The 16,087-nt window shown below is 41.5% G+C and overlaps 1 protein-coding gene across 1 annotated transcript in view; it reads left to right on the top strand.

The window, feature by feature from the left end:
• The window catches only part of LOC109558319 (antigen WC1.1-like), a 168,969-nt gene that overhangs the window by 135,634 nt on the left and 17,248 nt on the right, over window positions 1-16,087 (top strand). The window contains 5 exon segments of the mRNA XM_070788642.1: window positions 2,582-2,896; window positions 8,357-8,665; window positions 8,759-8,988; window positions 8,990-9,022; window positions 9,024-9,078. Of these exon segments, the coding sequence (XP_070644743.1) occupies window positions 2,582-2,896; window positions 8,357-8,665; window positions 8,759-8,988; window positions 8,990-9,022; window positions 9,024-9,078 (942 nt within the window).

Genomic DNA, 16,087 nt, shown 5'->3' with positions numbered 1-16,087 from the left:
CCTTATGCATTTCTATCATGTGTGTCTCTGCATTCTCTTATCTCTTTTTTTCACTTTGGTCATTTGTCATGTTATCCTAACTTGTCAAATGTCATGTCATTTTTTGTTGAATGCTATAAATTATATATGAAAAAGTAAGATACTCTTGATACATTTTCTAATACCTGAAAGGATCTACCCTTTTTTTTGCTAGGCAGATGGGGGAAGGTGTGTATATCACTCAAATATCTAAATATAACCTAAAACTGAGCTGTAATAAGTGTGGGTTGCAGTTTTGGTAGCACCCGGTCCACCTGTGATTTTTCTGTCCCTGTGACAGGGGATTTCAGAGACTTCAGTTCAGAGCCTGGATTCTTTGGTAGCTCAGTACCCAAGAGAATGAGAAAGACTCTGCTTTCCAAGTCTTTTTATATAGTTCTTTAGCCTCCTGTCCTTCACAGCTTACATACTGGGCAGATATTTGAGGAGAAAACGTGCTGTGTGAGAGAGGCTCTCAAGACTCTAATTTTGTCACTCCAGCACCAGGTAACTCCCAAATTATGATTGCTTCCTGTCACAACAGTAGTCTTCTGCTTTCCCAAGCCCAGATTCAGAATCATTAAATTATGCAATGAATCAGCAAATTCCCAGAGAAAAAGAAGCTATAGATCCTTGGCTAACATTGAAATAACCTCCACTCTTTAGAATTTTAACATATTTAGTCCATGTTGGGTCAACAAATGTTGAATACATTTCAGTTCAGTTCAGTTCAGTCACTCAGTAGTGTCTGACTCTTTGTGACCCCATGAATCACAGCACGCCAGGCCTCCCTGTCCATTACCAACTCCTGGAGTTCACTCAAACGCACGTCCATTGAGTCGGTGATGCCATCCAGCCATCTCATCCTCTGTCGTCCGCTTCTCCTTCTGCCCCCAGTCTCTCCCAGCATCAGAGTCTTTTCCATGAGTCAACTCTTTGCATGAGGTGGCCAACGTACTGGAGTTTCAGCTTTAGCATCATTCCTTCCAAAGAAATCCCAGGGCTGATATCCTTTAGAATGGACTGGTTGGATCTCCTTGCAGTCCAAGGGACTCTCAAGAGTCTTCTCCAACACCACAGTTCAAAAGCATCAATTCTTCGGTGCTCAGCTTTCTTCATAGTCCTTCTCTCACATCCATACACGACTACTGGAAAAACCAAAGCCTTGACTAGATGGACCTTTGTTGGGAAAGTAACATTTACTCTTTCTTAAAAAACATTTTTCAGCTTTTTAAGTTGTATCCAGCAAGACCCAGCAAAACACATTGGCCTGCTGTGAATTCCTCCATTCTCCATGGAAGTGGAACAATTTAGGTTTAATTCTCTACTTCATCATTTACTTAAAGTGCAACATTGTTAGACATTCTTTAACCTTTCTTTACATCACTTTTATGTATAAAAGGAGAGGAGAATACAGTGAGCTTGTTAATATTATTTGTTCAAGGGCTTGCATGAATGTGACCTATTTCTGCTCAGTGATAGAACTAGAAGAACTTTGCCGGTGGCTCAGCTATAAAGAGTCCACCTGCAATGCAGGAGACGCTGGTTAGATCGCTGGGTCAGGAAGATCCCCTGGAGAAGGGCATGGCAACCCACTCCAGTATTCTTGCCTGGAGAATTCCATGGGCAGGGGAGCCTGGTGGGCTACAGTTCATAGGGTCTTAAAGAGTTGAACATGACTGAAGTGACTAAGCAAACATACACACTATTTCCCCCTAAAGATCACATAACTCCAAAATTTGAATAACAGAGATTCTTGACACAAAGTCCAAGGAGGGATTATATTTTTTTGGGGAGAAGAAGCAACATTCTGTGATTCCCAATGGCATCTGGCCAGTGTCAATGTTCCCTGACATCATCCCTCTTGCAAAGTTGTTCAGTCAACTCAAAGAGATCACATTCTTTGAAAGTAAGTATCCAGATCTGAAGTCTGAAGCTTAGAACCACAAATGAAATATTCTGGGGTAAACCAAGATATCACAGAATCCATTTGTTTTTCAGTTCTGAATGACTGTACCAAGGAGAAGGATTCTAATGGTAGAGGATTCATGATTGCTATCTGAGGCATCTGATAAGGGCAGTTCCTGACTCCACTCCCTTTACTCAACCCCTTTAACTCTTAGGTCAACGGCATCAAAATGTGTGTGCTTTGAAAGGAATCCATCCAGCTGCCAGCTCATTCCTGTGACTCTGAACTCATTTAACTGCTCCGGGTAGAGAGACTAACATTTCCTGTAAATCTTTCTCTGATGCTGTGCAGAACTCTACAGATCAGAATGTTAACTCTGATAGAACCTTGTACCACCTTCTGTCTCAGACTACTCACTAGAGTGTTTTCAACTTACTTACTTCCTGTTTTATTTTCTACCTATTCTTCAACCTTATTATTCTCTTGCCACTGGTATAAAAAACCAGACCCAGCTGCTGCCCCATTGCAACGACTGCGTGTGTGAACCAGCAGGGTCTGCAGCCTCAGAGGAGAGCGCCCCCTACTGCTCAGGTGGGGGTCCTAGAGGACAGAAAACCCTTCCCAACCCCTGGCGTCCCATTTCTCTCTGCTCAGACAGCAGACAGATCCGCCTGGTGGACGGAGGTGGTCGCTGCTCTGGGAGAGTGGAGATCCTTGACCAGGGCTCCTGGGGCACCATCTGTGATGACCGCTGGGACCTGGACGATGCCCGCGTGGTGTGCAGGCAGCTGGGATGTGGAGAAGCCCTGGACGCCACTGTCTCTTCCTCCTTCGGGAGGGGATCAGGGCCCATCTGGCTGGATGAAGTGAACTGCAGAGGAGAGGAGTCCCAAGTGTGGAGGTGCCCTACCTGGGGATGGCAGCAACACAACTGCGATCATCAAGAAGATGCAGGAGTCATCTGCTCAGGTATGGTCAATTCTTTGTCCACAGGCTGAGAAAATGGAAAGTTCCAAGAAAGCTGGTGTCTGATCAGCAGGGCAATGGGAGATAGGTGGGCTAGAGAGGACTCAGACGCCTACCCATCCTCCCTGAGTGCACTGTGGCTATGAGTGATGAGCATCGTATACTTTCCTCTTATAAGTCTCTGCTATTCTTTTCGTCTCCAGTGGACTTACCTGACGCTAAAATAGCTTTATTCATTCTCCCAATTAAAATAAATCCTCATAATTTTTTTTCATAATTCACTTTTTGTAAGAGTGAAACATTTGCTAACTGCCACATACACATTCTCTTTGCACAGGGAGGCTATGAGAGGCAGGGACAAGAATGAGGATGTACTTTCCTGGGTGGAGTTGTTTCTGTACAAACAATGTGAGACATTATTTTTCACTAAGCTAGTAGGAGTGGAGGTTACTCTTACTATAGGAGGATATCATTTACATATATAGAGGTGATCCCTAAAGGGATATTATTTAACAAATCAGAGATTCTTATGGATTTGTGGCAGATTTCAAGTTTCCTTTGGAAATTTAGTTGTAAATGTTCATAGTTCTTTGATGGTAGAACTAGAGAACTGTGAATGAAATGCTCCGAGTCATATATTCTTTCATTGTTACTAGAAAAGTCTCTCTCCCCAATTTTTCCTTTAAGATATCTGAATAAATGCAAACTTTGGAGGAACACTTAGCCATGCACTGGCAAGTCAAAGGTGGAGGTAATAAAACATGAATTTCTGTGTTTTATGATAGATTATGTAGTTTATATTTGATGATTTCAGTGATATAAGAGACTTGTGTTTGGGTGCTTATTTGAGCAAGAGGACAAATGTAATTTTTGAAGAAGGTGGAACAGGTTTTATAGTAGTTGGGAGGAAGGGGAATGGCAATGGGAGCTGAGGAAGGCAACTCTGAGGTTCTCTGAGCAGCACTGAAGGTCCAGCTGTGGTATGGAAGATGCTATGTGTGCCTAAGGACCCAAGATGTCTACACAGCAAGAGACCAGACAAGGATATATCTTTATTATATTTAATATCTTTACTCATTCACATCAGTTCAGTTCAGTTCAGTCTTTCAGTAGTGTCAGACTCTTAGTGACCCCATGAATTGCAGCACGCCAGGCCTCCCTGTCCATCACCAACTCCCTGAGTTCACTCAAACTCATGTCTATCGAGTCAGTGATGCCATCCACCCATCTCATCCTCTGTCATACCCTTCTCCTCCTGCCCCCAATCCCTCCCAGCATCAGAGTCTTTTCCAATGAGTCAACTCTTCACATGAGGTGCTCAAAGTACTGGAGTTTCAGCTTTAGCTTCATTCCTTCCAAAGAAATCCCAGGGCTGATCTCCTTCAGAATGGACTGTTTGGATATCCTTGCAGTCCAAGGGACTCTCAAAAGTCTTCTCCAACACCACAGTTCAAAATCATCAATTCTTCGGCGCTCAGCTTTCTTCATAGTCCTTCTCTCACATTCATACACGACTACTGGAAAAACCATAGCCTTGACTAGACGGATCTTTGTTGGCAAAGTAATGTCTCTGCTTTTGAATATGCTGTCTAGGTTGGTTCTAACTTTCCTTCCAAGGAGTAAGCGTCTTTTAATTTCATGGCTGCAGTCACCATCTTCAGTGATTTTGGAGCACCCCAAAATAAACTCTGACACTATTTCCACTGTTTCCCCATCTATTTCCCATGAAGTGATGGGACCAGATGCCATGATCTTCGTTTTCTGAGTGTTGAGCTTTAAGCCAACTTTTTCACTCTCCACTTTCACTTTCATCAAGAGGCTTTTGAATTCCTCTTCACTTTCTGCCGTAAGGGTGTTGTCATCTGCATATCTGAGGTTATTGATATTTCTCCCGGCAATCTTGATTCTAGCTTGTGCTTCTTCCAGCCCAGAGTTTCTCGTGATGTACTCTGCATATAAGTTAAATAAGCAGGGGGACAATATACAGCCTTGATGTACTCCTTTTCCTATTCAGCCTTCTATTTAATAATTTTCTTGGAATTTTCACACACTCACTCTTCTATGTAAATTTTAAAATCAAGTAGAAAATAAAAAAGAAATAATATATCTCAGAAGTCTCTATCTTAATATGTCCTAAGACTTTACTGATTATCCAGCACCTATTTGAATATGTAACTTTTATCAGGGTATATAAAACAGAATACAAGAAATACTTCTCTCTTTGTCTTTCTAAATTTTTAATCTCATGGAATTAATATAATATCAACAATCTCAGATATGCAGATGACATCACCCCAAATGGTAGAAAGTGAAGAGGAACTAAAGAGCCTCTTGATGAAAGTGAAAGAGGAGAGTGAAAAAGCTGACTTGAAACTCAGCATTCAGAAAACTAAGATCATGGCATCCTGTCCAGCACTTCATGGCAAACAGACGGGGAAAAAATGGAAACTGTGACAGACTTTTTTTTCTTGGGCTCCAAAATCACTGTGGACAGTGACTGCAATCATGAAATTAAAAGATGCTTTCTCCTTGGAAGAAAAGCTGACAAACCTAGACAGTATATTAAAAAACAGAGACATCACTTTGAGACAAAGGTCCATCTAGTCAAAGCTATGGTTTTTTCAATAGTCACGGATGGATGTGAGAGTTGGACCATAAAGAAGGCTGAACACTGAAAAACTAATGCTTTTGAACTGTGGTGTTGGAGAAGACTCTTGAGAGTCCCTTGCACTGCAAGGAGATCAAACCACTCAATCCTAAATGAAATCAAACCCTGAATATTCACTGAAAGGACTGATGCTGAAGCTGAAGCTCCAATACTTTTGCCACCTGATATGAAGAACTGATTCACTGGAAAAGACCCTGATGCTGGGAAAGATTGGAGGCTGGTGGAGAAGGGGACAACAGAAGATGAGATAGTTAGATGGCATCACTGACTCGATGGTCATGAGTGTGAGCAAAGTCAGGGAGATAGTGAAGGACAGGGAAGCCTGTCATTCTTCAGTCCATGGGGTAGCAAAGAGTCAGACATGACTGAGTGGCTGAGCAACAACAACAACAACAACAAACAGTTAATTAAAAATGGTTTATCTAGGATGTGTATCCTGTGACCAAACTCCCAGCCAGAATAGATTAGGGGTCCTAACCTGGGCGTCTCTGGGGAGATGGAAATGGATAAATAATAAAAGGCAAGCAGATCATCCTCTGTCTCATCATTCATTCTTGTATGAGTGGTCAAGCTAATCCTTCAATTCTTTAATTTCTGCAGTGCATTTTCTGTTCTCTCCTCCTCTCTATGCTGCCGCTGCTGCTGCTAAGACGCTTCAGTCATCTCTGACTCTGTGTGACCCCATAGACAGCAGCCCACCAGGCTCTGCTGTCCCTGGGATTGTCCAGGCAAGCACACTGGAGTGGGTTGCCATTGCCTTCTCCACCTGCTGTCTATAGTCAATTTTTATTCTATTACATCATTCTTTTTGGGACTTCAAAGTTCACAAATGTATGCAATCAGAGTCCTTCACCAGAACAAATTCCACCATGTACATAAATAATTATGAGCACACTCAGAAACCAGGAAAATTATTTGAAAAGTTGTTCTTTATGATGTGCAGGTTTTTTTTCCTATTGGATTACCTTTTCTCTTACCAAAATATGGTCTCTGAAGGATGAAATCATTATCATCAATCTTTTTTTGGTCTCTCTCTCTCATACTCCATCCACTCCCCATTTAACCTGCCACTCACTCCACCTCGCTCCTTACAGAAGTTCTTTCCTTTTGGAGTCTCCTTTCCATCTATTTGCAGCTCTTAAGCTTGTTTTTTCTTTTCTGCATTGGGAGAAATCAGAAAGGGTAGCAGGGTTATGTGGCAAATGGGAGGAGCACAGGGGATAAAAAGTGTTAAAAATCTTGTTGAACAAGTCTTTTTTCCCCCAAATGTTTTTATGTTTCATTCTTATTGAGGCGTTTGCAATTTAGAAATCTCTAAAGTATATATTAAAAGACACTTACTCCTTGGAAGGAAAGTAACCTTCCTAGACAGCAACCTAGTAACCAACCTAGACAGCATATTAAAAAGCAGAGATATTACTTTGCCAACAAAAGTCCATCTAGTCAAGGCTATGGTTTTTCCAGTGGTCATGTATGGATGTAAGAGTTGGATTGTGAAGAAAGCTGAGCGCTGAAAAATTGATGCTTTTGAACTGTGGTGCTGGAGAAGACTCTTGTGAGTCCCTTGCACTGCAAGGAGATCCAACCCAGTCCATTCTAAAGGAGACCAGTCCCGGGTGTTCATTGGAAGGACTGATGCTGAGGCTGAAACTCCAATACTTTGGCCACCTCATGCGAAGAGCTGACTCATTGGAAAAGACCCTAATTCTGGGAGGGAATGGGGGCAGGAGGAGAAGGGGATGACAGAGAATGAGATGGCTGGATGGCATCACTGACTCGATGCACACGAGTTTGGGTGAAGTCCTGGAGTTGGTGATGGACAGGGAGGCCTGGCGTGCGCAATTCATGGGGTCACAAAGAGTCGGACACGACTGAGGGACTGAACTGAGCTAAACTGAACTGAAAGTATATATGGCTTTGTTGCTGTCTGCTCTCTTCCTCTCATTCTCCTTTTTTATAGCTTGCTGGCTTCTTATCTCAGAAATCCAAATAGGAAAGGCATATGCAGTTAGCATATAGATAAGGTTAGAATACATTAAATTATCATTACTCTTTCACATTTGCTGAGAATCTCATGTCTAGTATGAAGTAATCAACTAACTCAATTGTCTTGCATAATCCCACTGAGACCTCACTTTCTCCCAGGTGTCTTGATAAATCCTAGGTTTTTAAGAAAGATGGCTAGGACCATTCCCTCCCTCTCCTATGACTCTCTGAGCTTTTGTCATTTCTAAACTTACCCGTGGACAACTTCTTTCACAATTAGATTATAATACCTGCACTCAGATCCAGCCCGTGTGATATTCCCTGTCCTCAATGACTTGAATATTGGCTCTGAGAGAAAACTGGCAAGAATTTTAGCCCCAGAAATCTCAGGATGGTCCTCTAAACTTCTAAACTTCTCTGGCTCTTAGGCCTCTAAGCTCTTGAACCACATGGACCTTTTTCACTCTCACTTCAGCTCTGCACACATGTTTGAATGTCTACCACTGTGTGGTTTCTTTGGGCACTGTAGTTTCCATGCCCCAGATAGGAATTAACATTCCTAACCAATATATATTCTCGGGATTCAGCCATTCCCAACTGATCCTTCAATCCTTCTGGATATCTCTTCAGAAACTTGCTCATGAAAATGCAGTTTGACAAGGACAGTCAAATTATCTTTTCTTATCCCCTCTTATTCCACTGTTGGAAAGAAAAGCTTTCACACCATCTCACGCCTGTGAATGTTGTTTCCAATTGTCAAGCCAGGTTCATGAACACTCACTGGGTTTGTTGTTCTTTGTTTCTCTTAGGATTTGTGCGTCTGGCTGGAGGGGATGGACCCTGCTCAGGGCGAGTAGAAGTGCATTCTGGAGAAGCCTGGACCCCAGTGTCTGATGGAAACTTCACACTCCCCACTGCCCAGGTCATCTGTGCAGAGCTGGGATGTGGCAAGGCTGTGTCTGTCCTGGGACACATGCCATTCAGAGAGTCCGATGGCCAGGTCTGGGCTGAGGAGTTCAGGTGTGATGGGGGGGAGCCTGGGCTCTGGTCCTGCCCCAGAGTGCCCTGTCCAGGAGGCACGTGTCTCCACAGTGGAGCTGCTCAGGTTGTCTGTTCAGGTGAGATGCACATCAGGACTTAACCTCCGTGTACACTCAGTTCAAGCTAAAAAAGAAATCAGATTTTACTGAAATCCTGTCTTTTTCTATCAGTGTACACAGAAGTCCAGCTTATGAAAAATGGCACCTCTCAATGTGAGGGGCAGGTGGAGATGAAGATTTCTGGACGATGGAGAGCGCTCTGTGCCTCCCACTGGAGTCTGGCCAATGCCAATGTTGTCTGTCGTCAGCTCGGCTGTGGAGTTGCCATCTCCACCCCCAGAGGACCACACTTGGTGGAAGGAGGTGATCAGATCTCAACAGCCCGATTTCACTGCTCAGCGGGCTGAGTCCTTCCTGTGGAGTTGTCCTGTGACTGACCTTGGGTGGTCCTGACTGTTCCCATGGCAACACAGCCTCTGTGATCTGCTCAGGTAAGAGAGGGAAGGGCTACTATACTTAGGATTCTCATGGAGTGAAATTTCCCTAAAGCAGAGAGTAAGGGAAAACAGGCTTAAAAAGGAAGATATTCTGTAGTGAAATTATTGAACTCAGGTTTCAGCTGCTCATTACTCAAGAATCCAATACTGAGACACAAGCGTGGGATAAAATTAAAGATAGCTTTGTTGAGGAAACCAGCAGTTCTGGGGAGACAGAGGACTAATGTACCAAAGAACTAGCTCCCCCTTGCTGATCAGGGACAAGACTTTTTAAGTGGGAATTTCAGGAGTGCACAGGTGGAGGTAGGGGACAGGTTACCTGCAGAAGAGTACAGCTAGCCCCGACAATCATCTTGAAATAGGTCTGAACAGTGTCACCTTTATTGTTTGAAATACAGTTAATCATCAGTTCTAGTGTTGGTCTGTTCCCGTTCCCTTGAGGCCAATTCTTAGAATTGTGCAAGATGAAGAAGATTATGGGCTTCCCTGTTGACTCAGATGGTAAAGAATCTGCTTGCAATGCAAGAGACTCAGGTTTGATCCCTGGGTTGGGAAGATCCCCTGGAGAAGGAAATGGCACCCCACTAGTCTGGTCATCATGTAATTTACTTCTACCACCTGGTTGGGATTTCAGCATCTGCAAAACAGCTCAAAGGATATGGCTCAGAATGTTAGCTATAGCCCATGAGGAGGAACTAAAAATACTTGACTTTGTTTAGGGTTAAACTATTATTATTTTATCCGATTTGACTGTTTTCCTTTGTTTCTGAAAAATTTTCATTTCTGTGATTAAATTTATTCTTTGGCTAAGGCTTTTCTACAGACAGAAGCAGGTGCAGGACATGAGGGTGGTCTGTCCTGAGAAGGCTCCGTAAGGTCCTGCTCCATAACCTTCTCATTGTTCGCTCATTTTTTCAGGGGAAAGAAGTGCTAAGAAATGCTATGTCAGGGAAAGAAATGCTTAGATGAATAATATTTTTATGAAACATTATTATTTAAGGATAATAATAGAGAACAAAGTACAAACAGTAAGTGTATACCTAGGTCATGTTCCCAACCCAGATCCACAAAGAGAACATTCGCAGCACCACAGAATCACTATTGCCTCCCAAGAGCTGTGTCCTCCTCTCCAGGGAAGACTGCTTACCTAAGACTTGTACTGCCATAGAATATTTTTTCAGTTTTTGAACTTTATGTATAACCATATAGAATATTTTATTTCGTGTCTAATTTCCCACTCATGATGTTGTTTATGGCAACATTGTATTCAATTTTATTACTATAGAGTAGTCCTTTGAATGATCACATGACCATGCGTTGATCCATTCAACTAGTGCCAGAGATTTCAGTTTGTTGCCAGGTTTTGACTATTACAAATACAGTGGTGCAAATTACCATGACAATGACTTTTGGCATAAATATTTATTATGTTTTTTTGTGTTTAATTCTGTTTTATATTTTTATTTTCTTAATGGTATGGTGTACTTCAATGAGCCAAGTTACTCATCTTAAGTTAATTCATTCACCTTTTTTAGTGTACATGTAGTGCTCCTTCAGTCAGTCAGTTCAGTTCAGTCACTCAGTCATGTCCGACTCTTTGCAATCCCATGGACGGCAGCACATCAACCTTCCCTGTCCTTCATCATCTCCCACAGCTTGCTCAAGCTCATATCCATTGAACTGGTGATACCACCCAATCATGTCATCCTCTGTCATCTACTTCTCCTCCTGCCTTCAGAATTTTTCCACATCAGGGTCTTTTCCATTGAGTCAGTTCTTCCCATCATGTGGCCAAAGTATTAGAGCTTCATCTTCAGCATCAGTCCTTCCAATGAATATTCAGCACTGATTTCCTTTAGGATTGACTGGTTTAATATCCTTGAAGTCCAAGGGACTCTCAAAAGTCTTCTCCAACACCACAGTTCACAAACATCAATTCTTCAGTGCTCAGCTTTCTTTATGGTCCAGCTCTCACATCCATACATGACTACTGGAAAAACTATAGCTTTGTTGGACCTTTGTCGGCAAAGTAACATCTCTGCTTTTTAATATGCTATCTAGGTTTGTCATAGCTGTTCTTCAAGGAGCAAGCATCTTTTATTTTCATGGCTGCAGTCACCATTTGCAGTGATTTTAGAGTCCAAGAAACTAAAGTCTGTCACTGTTTTCATTGTTTCCCCATCTATTTGCCATGAAGTGATGGGACCAGATGCCATGATCTTCCTTTTCTGAACGTTGAGTTTTAAGCCAACATTTTCACTCACCTCTTTCGCCTTCATCAAGAGGCTCTTTAGTTCCTCTTCACTTTCTGCCATAAGGATGGTGTCATCTGCATATCTGAGGTTATTCATATGTCTCCCAGCAATCTTGACTCCAGCTTGTGCTTCATCCATCCTGGCATTTCGCATGACGTGTTCTGCATAGAAGTTAAATAATCAGGTGACAATATACAGGCTTGATGTACTCCTGTCTCAGCTTTGAACAAGTTCCTTGTTCCAGTCCATAGAGCTCCTTATATCCTCCTAGAAAGAACTTTGTCTACTCCAAAATCACAAAAATATTCTCTGAGAGTATCTCACAGAAGTGTAATTACTTTTCTTCTGCATGTAATTATACAGCGCTTCTAGGATTGATATCTGTGTAGGATAAGGGTCAAGTGTCATGTTTTCACATGGGCATCCAGTTGACTCAGAATCTTTTTCTGGAAAGACTATTCCCTACTTCAGTGCCACCTTTGTGATAAACCAAAGGCACATATGTCTGAACACTTCTTTTAGACTTTCTCTTCTGTTCCACTGTATCATTTGTCTATCCTTCCACCTGTACCACATTTTCTTAATTATTGTAATTTTATAGTAAATCTTGAACCTTCCCTGGTGGCTCAGATGGTAAAGAATCTGCCTGCAAGGCGGGAGACCTGGGTTTGATCTCTGGGTTGGGAAGATCCCCTGGAGAAGTGCATGGCAACCCACTCCAGTATTCTTGCCTGGAGAGTCCCCATGGAGAGAGGAGCTTGGTGGGCTGTAGTTCATTGGGTCACAAAGAATTGGAAATGACTGAGTGACTAAGCACACATAGTAAGTCTGGGTAACTTTATTTATTTATTTTTTAGGATTGTTGGATTTTATTTATTTATTTTTAAAATATAAATTTATTTATTTTACTTGGAGGTTAATTACTTTACAATATTGTATTGGTTTTGCCATACATCAACATGAATCCACCACAGGTATACACGTGTTCCCAATCCTGAACCCCCCTTCCTCCTCCCTCCCCATACCATCCCTCTGGGTCATCTCAGTGCACCAGTTGTTGCTGTTCTTCCTAACTGCCTTGGTCATTCTTGGTTTTTGTATTTTGTATACATTTTTGAGCTGAAGCTCCAATACTTTGCCACCTGATGTGAAGAGCTGACTCATTAGAAAAGACCCTGATGCTTGGAAAGATTGAAGGCAGGAGGAGAGGGGGACAACAGAAGATGAGATAGTTGGATGGCATCACTGACTCAATGGACATGAGTTTGGGTAAACTCTGGGAGTTGGTGATGGACAGGGAAGCCTGGCGTGCTGCAGTCCATGGGGTTGCAAAGAGTCAGACATGACTGAGTGACTGAACAACATCATAAATTTTGAATCATCTTGTCATGTTTCACACACACAAAAGCATCAGGGAATTTTATTGAGGTTAGCTTTAATCTGTATATAAATTTGAGAATGATTTATTTTGACAACATTGAGTCTCCCAATTCATTGGCAAAATATATCCCTTCATTCAGTTCGGTCTTGAATTTCTCTCTGATGTTTTGTACATCTTTACCTAGGTTTCCTCCTAGGCATTTTATGGGTTTGATGTTACTAGTATTTACTTTAGTGAAGGTTTTCTAGGAGTGAATTCTCTCTGAACTTTATCTGGATTCCCCAAATGTTAGGTTAGTATTTTGCTTTAATCCTTCTTTCTTTCTTTCTTTTCTCTCCCTCTCTCTCTCACTCTAGTTTTCTCTGTCTTGCTCTAGCTTTCCCTCTCTCTCCTGCTTTGTCCCTCTCCTGCCCCATTTTCCCCCTGAGTATGTAAAATCCTTCTGGATTAAGTTGCAGATAGGATGCTCCTTTATCCCTCCCCCTCCCCCAAAACAACAAAAAAAAAACTTCAGGGAATTTCCTTACATAACCACAGTTCAATCAAATCTTTAGAGATATCAGCCCCAGATAACATCTAAGTGCAACCACATGAGAGACCCCAAAGATAGAACTGCCAAGTTGAGTCTTTCCCAAATTACTGACCAGGAAATTATGATCAAAATTTAAAAAAAATTCCCTCAACTGCTAAGTTTGGGGGGAAACTTTGTTATACAGTATTGTTAACCAGGCACTTACCATGTAACCAGCTTTTCTATACAGAGGAATATTTATCCTCTCATCTTCCATTTTACTATTTCTACTTTATATTGATCTAATGTGCTGATAGATTCATTCTCTAGTTCTTAATTTCAGCTGTTAACTTTTTCAGCTGTCGAATTTTCGTCTGTTTTTGTTATCATTTCTCTGCCAAGACACACATCTTGTTAATTTTTTGTGCACTTTAATCATGGCTATTTAAATTCTCTGTCAGACTATAAAACTCTTAGAGGAAAACATAGGCAGAAGATTCTTTGACGTAAATTGCAACAAGATCTTTTTTGACCAACCTTCTAGAGTAAAGAAAATAAAAACAAAAATAAACAAATAGGACCCGATTAAACTTAAAAGGTTTTGCATAGCAAAGGAAACCATAAACAGAACAAAAAGACAACTGCCAGAATGGGAGAAAATATTTGCAACTAAAATGAAACAACTAACAAGCGACCGATCTTCAAAATGCACAAACAACTCAATATCAACAAACCAAACAACCCAATTAAAAAATGGGAAAAAATACCTAAACAGACGTTTCTCCAGACATACAGATGGCTAACAAATACATGAAAAGATGTTCAATATCACTAATTACTAGAGAGATGCAAAACTGCAGTCAGGTATTACTTCATACCAGTCAGAATGTCTATCGTTAAATCTACAAACAATAAATGCTGGAGAGAATGTGCAGAAAAGGGAATCTTCCTACACATGGCTATGTAAATTGGCACAACTACTATGGAGAACAGTCTGGAGGTTCCTCAAAAAACTAAAAATAGAACTATCATATGACTCAGCAATCCCACTCCTGGGCACATACCTGGAGAGAATCATCATTCAAAAAGACACATTCATCCTAATGTTCACTGAAGCACTATTTACAACAGTCAGGAGACGGAAGCAACCCAAATGTCCCTCACAGGAGGAATGGATAGAGAAGATGTTGTATGTATATAAAATGGAATATTACTCAGCCATAAAAGAATAAAGTTGTGAAATTTGCAGAGACATGGATAGACCTAGAGATTGTTATGTTCGGTTTAGTTCAGTTCAGTTGCTCGTCATGTCCGATTGTTTGCGACCCCATTGACTGTAGCACAAGAGGGCTCCCTGTCCATCACCAACTCCCGGAGATTAAACTCATGTTGTTTGATGCCATGTTGGTGATGCCATGTTGGCGATGCCAACCATCTCATCCTCTGTCGTCCCTTTCTCCTCTCACCTTCAATCTTTCCCAGCATCAGGGTCTTTTTAAATGAGTCAGTTCTTCACATCAGGTGGCCAAAGTACTGGAGCTTAAGCTTCAGCATCAGTCCTTCCAATGAACATTCAGGACTGATTTCCTTTAGGATGGACTGGTTGGATCTCCTTGCAGTCCAAGGGATTCTCAAGAGTCTTCTCCAACACCACAGTTCAAAAGCATCAATTCTCCATTGCTCAGCTTTCTTTATAGTCCAACTCTCATATCCATACATGATTACTGGAAAAACCATAGCCTTGACTAGTAGGACCTTTGTTGGCAAAGTAATGTCTCTGCTTTTTAAAATGTTGTCTAGGTTGGTCATAACTTTTCTTCCAAGGAGTAAGCGTCTTTTAATTTCATGACTGCAGTCACCATCTACAGCGATTTTGGAGCTCAAAAAAGTAAAGTCAGCCACTGTTTCCACTGTTTCCCCATCTCTTTGCCATGAAGTGATGGGACTGGATGCCATGATCTTTGTTTTCTGAATGTTGAGCTTTAAGCCAACTTTTTCACTCTCCTCTTTCACTTTCACCAAGAGGCTCTTTAGTTCCTCTTCACTTTCTGCTATAAGGGTGGTGTCATCTCCATATCTGAGGTTATTGATATTTCTCCCAGAAATCTTGATTCCAGGCTGTGCTTATCTAGCCCAGCATTTCTCATAATGTACTCTGCATATAAGTTAAATAAGCAGGGTGACAATATACAGCCTTGACATACTCCTTTTCCTGTTTGGAACCAGTCTGTTGTTCCATGTCCAGTTCTAACTGTTGCTTCCTGACCTGCATACAGGTTTCTCAAGAGGCAGGTCAGATGGTCTGGTATTCCCATCTCTCTTAGAATTTTCCACAGTTTATTGTAATGCACACAGTCAAAGGCTTTGGCATAGTCAATAAAGCAGAAATAGATGTTTTTCTGGAACTCTCTTGCTTTTTCAATGATCCAGCGGATGTTGGCAATTTGATCTCTGGTTCCTCTGCCTTTTCTAAAACCTGCTTGAACATCTGGAAGTTCACGGTTCATGTGTTGTTGAAGCCTGGCTTGGATAATTTTGAGCATTACTTTGCTAGTGAGATGAGTGCAATTGTGTGGTAGTTTGAGCATTCTTTGTCATTGTCTTTCTTTGGGATTGGAATGAAAACTGACCTTTTGCAGTCCTGTGGCCACTGCTGAGCTTTCCAAATTTTCTGGCATATTGAGTGCAGCACTTTCACAGCATCATCTTTTAGGATTTGAAATAGGATTGTTATGTAGAATGAAGTAAATCATAAAGAGAAAAACAAATACTGTATAACATCACTTATATGTGGAACCTAGAAAAATGGTAGAGATGAACTTACTGCAAAGCAGAAATAGAGACACACCAACATAG

The sequence above is a fragment of the Bos indicus genome, chromosome 5, assembly GCF_029378745.1.
Source record: "Bos indicus isolate NIAB-ARS_2022 breed Sahiwal x Tharparkar chromosome 5, NIAB-ARS_B.indTharparkar_mat_pri_1.0, whole genome shotgun sequence".
NCBI classification, from domain to species: Eukaryota; Metazoa; Chordata; class Mammalia; order Artiodactyla; family Bovidae; genus Bos; species Bos indicus.
Note: the sequence above shows the minus strand (reverse complement) of the source record. Positions and strands in the feature narration are given on the sequence as shown.